The 13,252-nt window shown below is 35.2% G+C and overlaps 1 protein-coding gene across 1 annotated transcript in view; it reads left to right on the top strand.

Moving 5' to 3' along the window:
• The window catches only part of LOC133526632 (fatty acyl-CoA hydrolase precursor, medium chain), a 38,918-nt gene that overhangs the window by 23,519 nt on the left and 2,147 nt on the right, over positions 1-13,252 (top strand). The window contains exon 6 of the mRNA XM_061863324.1: positions 12,301-12,446. Coding sequence (XP_061719308.1) covers positions 12,301-12,446 — 146 coding nt within the window. The remainder of the gene's footprint in view (positions 1-12,300; positions 12,447-13,252) is intronic.

The following is a 13,252-nucleotide window of genomic DNA, read 5'->3' as shown; positions in this document are numbered from 1 at the left end:
TTACCATTCCGGCAGAATAGGCCAATCGGGGGCTATTATTAAATATGATGTACATTACAAGCACAAGGGATTAAGAGAGTACCTTCGCAGCGCTTTGTACGTCTGTTTACTAAAAAGAGAATATTTTTGCTATACTCGTAACTCAAATACGGCTGGACCGATCATGTTCGCTATAGTTTTCATTAAAGGTTGTTAAGCTCTTGTTTCCCGATTTTTTTCATATTTTATCGGACCCATGAGTCAAAAATGAGAGCCACACATTTTTTCTCAGAGCGATTATTTCCGAAGATATAATAAATTCTTTTTTGAAGACACTTATTTGTTTTGAAACACCTATAAAAAATAATCACTTTGTATAGGAGGTACCTTATTTTCTTTTTGTAGTTTTCATTTTGCCGTTCTGTCGCCATGCATGATTTATATCTCCATGCCAAATTACAGCTTTCTACCACTACTAGCACTGATCACGAACCAAAGCCGCGGACGGACAGACGGACATGGCGAAACTATAAGGATTTCTAGGTGACTACGAAACTCGGACAAGACTTTCTTTAGCACTTCTGCGTGTGGGGATTAAAATATTTTGAGAGTCTATAAGCAAGTTTTGTTTTATTGTTGGCTCGCCAAAAGTGGGTGATTCATAATGTGAAATCTAAAGGAAGTAGTCTATGAGCAACAGGAACGAAAAAGAGCGAAACTTGACGTCACACTCCGCCACATTTACGTCACTTTTTGCTACCGGGCACAGCAATCACGTCTGGTATTCAAAGCTTTTGTAGCGTATTTTTCGCGAGAGCGAAGGTGCAACGAGCGACGGAGGTACATACATAAGGTAAATGAATTTCAGTCGAAAATGCATTTGTTAGTGCATCAACGGTATCTTTTGGCTTGCGAAGATGAGTGGAGAGGATAATCTTTGTCTTCTCAAACATGCTAGGAAATAAATATCTTCAACATGTACGTAACAATTGTCGACCTAGACCGGCAAACTGACCTTACCCGCACGTCTCGCGCTTTTAGTTATATTTCCACGCATATTTTGAGAAAAGCGCTATACATAGGTACCTCGGCCAGGATCGGATTTGCCGGCCTTGTTGTGTTCATAAAATGGCTTCGCTTCACTCATCCCTTTATATCAGACTCGGCCGGCAAGTTGCTAGTTCCCGGCCTTAGTAGTAATGTACTAAATAAAGTACGAAGTGTACGACCGTACACCGTATACCGTACGGTTTTGTTAATTACACGGTGTTTTTTTAAGCTCCGTTAACTTTTGGTTATGGTTTACATTTAAGCAAACTAAATGGCATAGTTAATTTTTTTTCGCTTTTCGTTCGATATAGTACTTGTGTTTAGTAACAAATGTAAGTATAAACTCATACTGAACACTAATCAATATGTAAACAGGCCCTAAGGTAAGTGTATATGCTCGTATGGGCCTTATCAGATAAAAATAAATCATTGATTATCTCCAAAATGGGGTTAATTAGAATACCGATTTCTTTGAGAAATTTATTAATTTAAGCTCAGGAAAGCACGGTGTATATCAATCTAAACCTTACTTAAACTAATGACACTATGTACGCTATAACACTTATATCTCGAAAGTAAATTTAATTTTGTTTTCCTTCACCGAAAAGCGGCTGGTAAATATTAAATGATATTTCGCACATAAGTTCCGAAAAATTCATTGGTACGAGCCGAGGTTTGAACCCGCGGCCTCCGGATTGCAAGTCGCACGCTCTTACCGCTAGGCCACCAGCGCTTTGCGATTGTTCTCGATGTTTGCCTTTTTAATATAATTGTCAAATGTCTTTACTGGATTTGTTTACACCATCTTTTAGTGTTTCTGTTTGGCCCTATGGTTGATTGGTAGAGAATGCCTTTTGCATTAAGTCCTCCATTTGTATGTAACTGTATATCTTTGTGCAATAACGTTTAAATTAATAAATAAACACAAGCGTTGTTACGATTGCTGTGCATGCTCTTTTTTCAAATTCTACACGACGGCATATTGAAGTCGAAAGTGACACGTCTGAAGTTATAAATAATGCATACGTACATATATTTTCTTATTTTACTGGCGTAGCTTCGTGTTTCAGGTCCATTATTTATACAAATTATTGTTTCGAACGTCAACCCGACCGTATGGACGATAAGGCCATGGCAAATTTTACGGCACTGCATTTAAACTCTATTTATAAAGAACTAAATAATACCTGTGCATAGAGAGGTGAGGTAGGGGTGAGTAAATACTGATTATTTACTCAGAGCACCCAATAAATACCCGTATTTACTCATTTAGGTGGGTAAAAACGATTGCAGATAAAATATTTAAAAGGTGAGATATGAGAAATAAATTGTTTTTTATTGAAGAGTGTTAGCGTGTATTAACAATTTCAACACAATAAAAAGCATATAAGACTCTTAATTTTTGAAAAAGAAAAGGTAATCATCGGTGAGAGGCAATTTAACAATTAACAATTTTGTTTTAAATAAGAAGGTATAAACTCTAAATATATGGGACTTAAGTTCTATCGATGTCCCTAGATAAGTGCATGTCGCGCAAAAGTGCGTGTTTACGCTGCACTTACGACCTTTTATTGGGCGTTTTTTAAAGAAAACTCCAAACTGGCTCAACCGATCATGTTCTAAGCATTTTTTAGTAATATATTTTACGGCTAATCTCCCGATATTAAAAAAAAAATTAGTTCGATAATTATAGAGGGATTAACATTATTTCGGCCTTTAGAGACAGTTTTTTTCCAGAAGTATTAAATTTATCCAAAAAAGGTTTTTGAAACACACTTTGCATATTTTTATTTTGAAAGACCCATTTAATGATGTGCAACACGTTTGGTGGTTTCTGATTTTTTTTTGTGTCAATTCGTGACACACACATGTAAATGTATGAAGTGCCCCCCGTAAAAATATATTTCTTATAATTTTGAGTACTTAATCCAGTAGCGGCTTACAAAATACATTTATTTCAAATTTATATGACTCTTTCAGCACTCTAAATAGTTTATACTTACCAATTTGGGTATAAACGAGTAAATACAAGTATTTTGAATAAATACTGAGTAGGTATTTACTCACTACCTACCTCTATGTGCATGTTCACATTCATTCAGTCCTTTTGTGTTAATTAAAATTAATTGTTTGTATACATATAAATACGGCATGCATTAAATTAATAGGTTAGCATTTTTTCTGGAAAGAAACGCTAACTTAACCTAACGGCGTATTAAATATACGTGGTCGTGTTGCTTGTTACATTCCTTCTATTATTGCAATAGTAGATTGTCAACCACCAAGGGATAAAATTTCACCCAAGTTAAATTGTCTACTTTTCATTTCGAAAGTAAAATACATGTCCAAACAAAAAACACGGCTAAGTAGGTATAAACGTCAGTATTATTTCTTTAAATTAACAATTTAGGTAAAAATATCGTCATTTATGAAATCGAAAGTTAATTATCAGAATTATATTTGTACAAAAAATTCATTTAAGACCGAAATTTTCATTGCTTAGTTATCGCACAAAATGAGGAAATAACGTACCTACTTAGAAAAAACAGTGCTCTATAGCAGAAACGTATCATTTTCTGCACCCTTTTTAGAACAACAACAACCCAGTTTCAGAGCATGAGAATGAAAATGTAATTAACGTAATCATTTATTATTTTCGCAAATACCGCAGCCAGATATGTTGGGGTAATGAGCTATGGGGATAAATATGCCCTATACTACCCATTACATACCTTTATGTAAGTTTACAGCTTATTTTAATAACTAGCATCGGATTCTAAGAAAAAACACGTAATGAATATCATAGGAAATTTTCTGCACAGTAAGAATTCTAGTGAATAGGTAAACATCTGACCGTAATACGGAGATCCTCCCTCCTTGCTTCAAATAATTTTAACGCCTTCATTCCGTGCTTATTTCCTGTAAATCCCGGGAAGCCAAGAAACGCAAGCAATGACGCATTTCCTGCCCAATCCGCTATTGGTTCAAAATTAAATAAAACTGAACTCCCATCGCGTTGAATAGGCAAAGTTTCCTGCAGTAGAATTTTTCGCGTTTGTAGAATTTTATTGCATAAATCTACATTGGTAATTTAATCTAATGTTAATATTGTGCAATTCTTGAACAGTCAAAATAAGGCTTTTAGCTCTATTCATAACAAAATTAGACGAAAATTGAATGCAATTCCCTAAATAGTATCGAGAAAAAGATGGCACTATTATTTATTTTTGTACTAAGAACATTGTTGTACTCAAAGTCCTAGAAAGTCTTAAAAGAGTACCTATTATTGAATACCTATCCATATACAAACGAATGAAAAAATATGCATATGGCATTTGCACCCTTTTAATATCCGCCATTTTTATATATGTTGGCAGACATCTCACTTTTACGTCGCCATTAAAAAATGTATGTAGTATGTAACCGAATGCAGCAAACACGCAATAAAAATAATTGAGTCAGACAAAGATAACTAGTCAAACTTCTATGAAATTATGAAATTTAAATAACACTTATTTTTTTATTTTATTTTATTAGTGAAAAACTCTTGCGGGCTTACAGGTGACCCCAAAACGCTCACAAGATAATACAATACAAACAATGTCAATGTAAATGAATTAAATAACACAATTATACAAAGTAAAATTAAATTACGTCAAATTACAATTAGATAAATATTAAGTTAAAATTAAATTTAAATATGTCAAATTACAGGTGAATAAATATATTAAATTAGCTATAGGTAATATCAACAGTAAATTACAAATAATTGAAAATAAATGTCAATTTAAAACGCAAGCACACAATTAGTTGTAAGTAAGTAAGTAAGTAAATATTCTTTATTGTGCACCATACATTTAAAAATAGACAGGAAATGAAAAAACACGTAAAAGTTAGGTAACAACAGGCGGTCTTATCGCTAAGAAGCGATCTCTTCCAGACAACCTTTGGGTAGCAGGAAACAATGAACTTACAACATTGAACGGGTAGTGCCGATATACATATAATTCAACAAAATGAAGACGCAAACAATATAATACATACCTACATACTAATAAAATAAATACATATATACATACATACATTATATATTATACAATCATAAATAAAGGCAAGTTAAGGCAGCGAAAGGTAGTGAGTCTTCAAAAGATTTTTGAAAACGGGAAGGGATTTAGCACGTCTAATGTCTAATGGCAAAGCATTCCACAACCGAACAGCACGAAAAGAAAAAGAGTTGCTATAAAATTTTGATGATGAAGGTGGTGGAGCAAGGAGATGCATCTCCGCACAGCGGACCGAGGAAAGATAGTTGAAACGCTTTTTAAGATATAGAGGGGTGGAGGGGTTGAAAAGAATGTTATAAAGAAGTACAAGAATATGAGAGTTACGGCGATGACGAATAGGGAGCCACTTGAGCTGGGTACGAAATTCAGAGACGTGGTCATATTTGCGTAATCCAAATATGAATCTTATACAGACAGTTGTTTACATTGAACGGAGTAAAAGATTTGAAAATTGAACTATTTTTGCTTTTAATAGTGCCATGTTACGTTACTTGCACGTCTGTGCTATAAAAATCGCTGCAGAATTATCTTGGTGAAACTCTAACACCTTTATAAGAATTAAACCTTTAACCGCAAACGATAATTGTAATAAACAGATATACAACAATTAAGACAACTTAAAGGCTCTTCAGCCGCAATCTCTTGCGGTTTGGAGTACGACAGAAGCCCATATTGTGTTAATTATTAATGTGCTGAAAACCACAATGCTATACCTTATAAAAACAGAAAAGGCATTTTAAAGCAATTGAAATATGAAGCTCTGGTTCATTTATTTCCGACCTTCTAGCTAGAGGAACAAAATGTGTGTTGGTAAGGTACAACCAAAAGCAAAAGCGTAATCGTAGGTAAAGCATTCCAGGAGCCCTATTCAGTTACCTGTTATGTTATTAGTTTGGTGAATAGATAGAGTCAGACCAAGATAAGTTGGCAGCAATTTTGATAGCTTAGACGGTGCAAGTGTTAAGTAAACGTTATAATTTCATAAAAGTTTAACTATCAAAATCCCTGCCAACTTATCTTGGTTTGACTCCAGAGTTCCTTATTCTGTTCAACATAAGCGCAATTTACCGTAAGTCCCACAAAATATTCCACTGAGTTACGGAAAACGTATGGAATTTTCCGTAACTCAATGAAATATTCATATTTTTTTGTGTCTCAAATTAGGATTTTGTGTTTATTTGGATTAAAATCTACCAAAAAATAAAAAATGGCCCTTGGATTGTGAAATAAACTTTTATGGCTATAAATTTGCCGAACACTGGACTTTAGTTAAAACTCACTCATCGATATCCGCTTCCTAGTGACAGATGTGCCAGTTGCGGAATGTTTTAACAAAGTTCACAAACTTTGTACTCGGAAATTTCAGGACATTTTCATTGGTAATTAGGAACTCACTGACCAGACAGAAGTTTTTGTGGTAAAATAAAGTGATTTACAAAGTTAAATTTTCACCTTATCGTTATAAATATTTTTAATATTGTATTATAAGGTAGCTACCGCGAAATACACAACACATTTGATATCTTAATTTTCTTTTGGCACTGTACTTGTGCCTAATACAGTTTACGTTTAATTTTTAAGTAGGTACTAAATATATGTAATAAATAAATGATGTACCCATTTCTAACTGATTTGCTTTCTTGAACATTCTCGATAATTTACAGCAAGTAGAAGCTACATCATTAGAGAAACGAAAACCGCCAGACTCCGATGGCTCGGGCACGTAGTCCGGATGGGTGAGGATCGTGCACTCTGGAGGGCGTACTCTGGGGTTCCGAATGGCCGAAGACCGTCTGGACTGGTACCGCTGGAGAGATGAAGTGCAATAAGACCTTAGCGAACTCGGCGCCGTCGACTGGACTGAAACGGCTTTGGACAGTGAAGCATGGCGGTCTTTGATGTCGGAGGCCAAGATCCACTTCGGGTCGCTGCGCCACAGCAGTAAGAAAGTAAGTAAGACGGTTTTAATTATTAATCTATGACCGACTTACCGATAACAGATTTATCGATGTTTCATTTTCTCAAACTCTCGTTTTTGCTACTAAAACTTCTATGTCTGCTGATCACTCACTTACTGATCGCCGTCGGTCGTACATCTGGAAATAAACATAGAAGGTAGAACTCCTTGTGACATGCGTAGGTAATTTACGATAATACGCACATTCTAACGTAATGTACCTACGCTTCAAGACGCCTTGATCCTTAGTCATTCTCTGTAATTAAACGAAACGATGTTTCAGCGTAGTAGTAAGTGTACTCAGAATTACAATTTCCTCGTCAAAATATTGACTTAGATACAAATTAATTTGACTCCGCTTAGTAATTAAGTACAGTTTATTAGTTAAATTGAAATATTAAAGTTTGTTTACATGCCAGGTAGGAAACTTAAATTGATATCAGTTGCTATGTTCCCTATGTTGATAAATAAGACCCATGGGTTATCATTGCCGTAAGGTACCGAACATGAGACATATATATAGAAGAAAATTTGGAGTATTTTATTGATACCAGTACGAACGAAACACGATGTAAACAACAATCTTAAAATATCAGAAACATAGGTTAGATATTTAGTGTGACGCCATCAATTATAAGTACGTACTGTAATTGTATATGGTATGTGCTAGATCAACGAGTCTGCAATATCCAACATTCTGTACCTCAGCTTTAAACAGGGCCATACATCATCGTCCATACGTGTCAGTAATTTAATTCCCTTTCAATATTCTTACCGTAAAATTCGATCTTATAAGCTACCAAAGTTTGCCGGAAGAGTTTTAAAGTTGAAACAATAACTTAGCCTAGCGCTGCCGACGGATATCGTTTGTTTTCATTGATGGTTCACAGCAGTTCACAGTGCACAGCGTACCTATAGTCAGCAGGGGCCGGATTGGACTCGAGAAAATAAGAAAAAGCAAGTAATATAGGTATAGCTACCATATACTGTATACAGACATAGACTGGCAAAGACAACTTGTCAGTCAGCAAGAACCAGGAAAGCTATACTCATCCCTTTGTTTTGGGTGCGTAAGACAAAAACAGTTTGATTTTCTCCCTACATGTTTGAAATGAGACAGTACTTGACCAAACTATACCTAGATAACTTCTGGTTCATAGGTACATCTGCCACACTTTAATTGTTTTACATGTAGAGATATAAATTTCCATCTTCTTCTTCTTCTTCCTCACGTTTTTCCGGCATTTTGCCACGGCTCATGGGAGTCCAATATGTCTCAAAAATAACTCAAGATTTGAATTTAATGGAAAACACTATTTTTCCGTTATAATATAATTTGTTTATATTAGATCGAATAACTGTTTATATAATCATAAAATACATGAAATATGGTATGGAAGGCAAATGACCTCCACGGCTTTGCTGGCACATACGCACTCTTTTGTCAAAAATTTCCGTGACTATTTTGAATAAATTCGGCTGACGCACTGATTCAATATTGCCATTTGGACGACCAGCGGAATGACCATCATAAATGATCCACTCTCCCTGAATTATGCAATCACTCTTCTCACAGTTGACGAAATCAAATCAATATTCCCACATTTCCGACCATAATTATATTGTGCACGAAATTTTCGAACTGTGCCCGCCAAACTTTCATTACTTTTGAAATATTGTTCTATAATGAAAACGCGTTGTTCAACATGCCATTTTTACAAACCCTAAACATTCAGCTGTCAAATATATTTTTTTAGGGTTGCCTTTTTGGGACAACTTTATATTTCTTCTTATAAAGATATATTTCTTCTTCTAGTCTCACCCGCTAGAATTGCAGATTATTGTACTTCATCAGTTGTTTTCTTTTAATACATTTATGTAGATTAAAAAACATCATCAGCCACCTCTTTCGTCCTCATTCGCAGGTATGTAATAAACTCCTAGGAAGTGAAAACCACTGACTGCAACGTAAACTGTGATGGTAAATCCAATCCAGTGATGTTGGCAGCACTTTCGATGTAGGTAATTTGTTTTCATCCGCTTGGCCAGCTTACTTTGGGCAGGAAACTTTTAACTAGAAACTAGGTACCTGCTAATGAATAAAATTAAATCATTTTTTTGGGTATAAATACACGATAAGACTAGAAAAAGGCAGTTTCTCTATTCTATTCTGTTTTTTTAGTCACCTATTACTTTGGTAAAAAGTGTTTATTTTTGTATGGGAGAGTAAATTTTTTCGCGATGTCGGTATTGATCCCATCGTAAAAGTTTTTTAATTTTTAATTACACCGTAAATTATTGCAGGTGACTAAAAAACACCCGTACAAATTTTCTCGATACAATTAGGTAGCATAGATTGGCGAATCGTATGAAAACATTGCTTTAGCTCTGGTGAAATTAAATATATACTCGTACCAAGTAGGTATAACATTAGTTTATGTTTAGGTGCCTTTACATTTTTGTTATGTGTGATCCAGGCTTAACTAATTGCGAAGTTCTGCTGTCATTGCCGCATTGCTGTCATGATTAGAAAACACCAAGGAAAACAGGTTTAGTACCGACTGTAAGTACCTACGTAGAATACCTAAACAAATCACAGGACTCATACAAAACACTAGATCATCCTTATGAGTAATAATTGAGTTAGGTATTGGGTTATTCCTAATATGTATAGTCATTAAATAAGTCATAAATAGTTGAACATAGTATAATAACAAAGAAAATAAAGGTGGTTGTGACTAAATTGTGTACGTTGATTCAATAAATATTCTGCTCCGTAAAATACTAATGTAAAAATTCGATGCTAAAAATTACGTTTCTGGAAAAAATATAAGTTTAAATTATGTGATATTGAAAGCTCATATTTTCGGGATTGGCCTAAGCTCTGAAACCTCGATATATAAGTATAGTCGGTATACTACATGCTATTTAAAATGAGTAGTGTTTATATGAATGAGTGAATGATTATAGCATACTGCTGAATAGCTAATATTGGAAGGAAACCATGTTCAGTATCTTAAGATACTATTCTTCATTGCGCATTTACACTTACTTACCTAGAAATTGTAGTAACTTGTGTAGTAAATTGTACAAATGTCTAGTTTAAAGTTCCTAAATAGCCCACAAGATGGCAGGACCTACAATACACAAGAAAACGAACGAGAGCTGCAGAGGGCAGCACCTGCTTTGGCGTGAAATGTCAATGTAAAGACTAACTTTCCGATTTAACCTATCCCTAACCTAGTTTCAATTATTTAATTTTAATAGCTTTAAAATTCATCAGGCAAACTAGCGTACAACAAATACAAGCTCAGGCGCTCAAACGACTAAACAACATTAAGACCCGTTTAACGTTTTCCTCAATCTTATAATCGTATGTTTTTATAACGGGTTGAATAAACCAGTATTCGCATCGCCGATCTTCGCAGTGGTTGTGTCCAACAGTTTAATCTAATCTCAATTTATACTCATTAAAATAAAGTGCGAAATCAAAGTATTTAATAATAACAAGTAAGTTTGTAAACATGTTAATTTGTGGACGTAAACAATCGTTATCTTTTGAGGTTGTAGTATCTTGGCTTGGACAAGTTTTGTTTAGGTTTATTATGATTTTGTTTATCCGAGTCAATTTTATTTTATTAAACACAACAGAACTTATTAGCAAATAGTTTTATGTTTAAATTATGTCATTGCACGTACCTCTCTTTATGCACCTTTGAAAAGAGACGAAGAATTTTAGTGTGTTACCTACCTAGAAAAAAAAACCTGATAAAAACAGTGACTCCAAATTAAACAACTAAGTTTCTATTCTTTTGGATTCGTGCCAAGCTACCACTGATTAAGGCAAGTTTAGAAATAGTTTTATTCCCACAGACAAAAACGTTATTTGACCAAATTGATACAATTTGAACACTTTAAATTCAATTCAGTTGCACAAAATAAGAAAATAGCCAGATGCGCACGTCGCGTACATGGTAGACAATTTGGGCTGAATACGCTGAATATGATCTTAGTAAAAAAATAACGAATAACTTTTAATACCTCAATCCTCTCAAGTCTTTCGATTATTGATCACATGTATATTATATAGGCGTAAACGTTTAATTAATTAATAAGACAAGAAATAAATGGGTAGGTAAACGATTACACACAAAACTATTATACAGGCACGTACAGGTAAGTATCATAGATGTAAGTTATTTTTCAATGTACAAGAGCTTCGAAGTTCAGACTTTATATCAAATATTTACATATTTAGGTAATAATTAACACTTTTCTCTCGAGCACCAAGTCTATGCAGTTATGCACCGAGCTACAATGAACCAAGTTTTACGAACTAAAACTAAATAGGTACGTACTATATAGAACCTGCAACACAACAGGTTCCCTATACCTAAGTAAAGACATATAAAGATGGATCTGGATCGAGCGTACGAACCAGTTTAACTTCGTAAGGATTTTATTAGAACGGGACGTCAAAGTGACACCTATTCTACCGGCGACAAGCGATTATTCTTTCAAAATATAGGTACGATATGTACAATGTTAGAACATAATTTAGGACATTAGATACTTTTTTAAGATGTACGAATGTTATTGTGCCGGTCAGCAGATTATCAGCGCGTGCTACACCGCACTATATATTTAGTTATCATCACGGGCAGTTATGATCAACTCTTACGAAACGTTAGTAAAAAATAGGAATTACAAATCATAGATATTTTGTTTCACAAGGGGGCAAAGTTGTTGTTTAGCCGCTGCCAACATTGATACCCGAGCAGCGGAAGATTTGAAATCTCTCGCTACGCTCGTGGTTCGAAAAGTGGAATCTTGAGCGTTGCGAGGGTTTCAAGGAACGAGCTAGGGTTAAGCAAATTTTGCCACCAAATGAAACACGATATTTTCACCACACCAACGCGAGGAAAATTCTAACTATAAAATATCATTAAAAAAAACAAACCAAATCAGATGCAAATTAACGTTATTAAATATTTATCATTTAAAAGTCAATTCTACCTGCTGACAACAACTAAAAATTTGCATCAGTTTGCTTTGGCACACATGTGGATAAAATGCAACTTTCTCATCTGTTTTTAAACAATCAAGAGAGCCTTGACCAGCTGGTGTGGTAAAACAATATTAATTAGCTTAAAACATTGAAAAATACTTCTGAAGACATAAGTTACGGTCTGTGCCTATATCTATATGTGTAGTATCTGTTTCTAAACGTGTTATTAATATTGTTTACAGATAATGTTGACCTTCCACGTTGTTATCGTAACCGCGATGCTGGCCCTTGTGCAGTGTCAGCGGGGCTCATTCGCTGGCAAGAGACCGATCGGCTACCCTGAACTGCTCAACAAGACTACTACTACAGTTGATCCACTAGGAAATCGGTAACAATCGGGCCTTTTCGCTGGCAGGTGGCCGTACGGCTACTCTGAACTATTCAACAGAACTACTACTACAGTTGATCCACTGGTTAATCGACAGATAATGTTTGTTTACTTTTCACGTGGATATCGTAGTCCTCGTGTCCGCTGACTAGCGGGGCTCTTTCGCTAGGAACGATCGGCTATCCTGAACCTGAACTACTCAACAGAGTTGATCCGCTAGGGATACGGTAATGTTGGTTTACATTCACATCGTTGTTATAGCCGCGATATGGTTTCTAGTGCACCTTTGCGGGCCGGAGGTCAATGGGCATCTCATATCTGAACTAGCATACTACTCAGTCGACCCCCTTCGAAATCGGTTGGTAATACTTAGAAAAAGTTACTTTCAAGTCTTTCTCCTAGCTCCTTCGCAAACGCGAGGCCAATCGACATCTCTCAACTAAGGACTAGGTAGACCACCTTTGATACACTTAGAAATTGGGTATAATTGGTTATTAGATCAAAACAAAATCAATAAGCATTTTCCAGTTAGATTTTCACCCATTTTCTTACTGCATGACAAACTTAGTTCACGAGAAAGAACTATCTGAGTCTTTTCCTTTGAGGCTTCAAGCAAATAAGACTAAGGTTCCATATTACAAAAACGTCAACCGCACAGAACATCAGGAAATTGCAGAATTTGTTTGTTGCCCGCATCGAGTTGGCACAAAAGAAGGTAAGTATTTAGGTACGAGGGTCTCTCATAGTCGATAATTCAATGACCCCTATCAATCATGTATATCATTGTTGAAATGGAAAGGTTTTAT

This window comes from Cydia pomonella, chromosome 16 (assembly GCF_033807575.1).
Source record: "Cydia pomonella isolate Wapato2018A chromosome 16, ilCydPomo1, whole genome shotgun sequence".
Classification (NCBI taxonomy): Eukaryota; Metazoa; Arthropoda; class Insecta; order Lepidoptera; family Tortricidae; genus Cydia; species Cydia pomonella.
The sequence above is the reverse complement of the archived record's forward strand: the minus strand, read 5'-3'. Positions and strand labels throughout refer to the sequence as shown.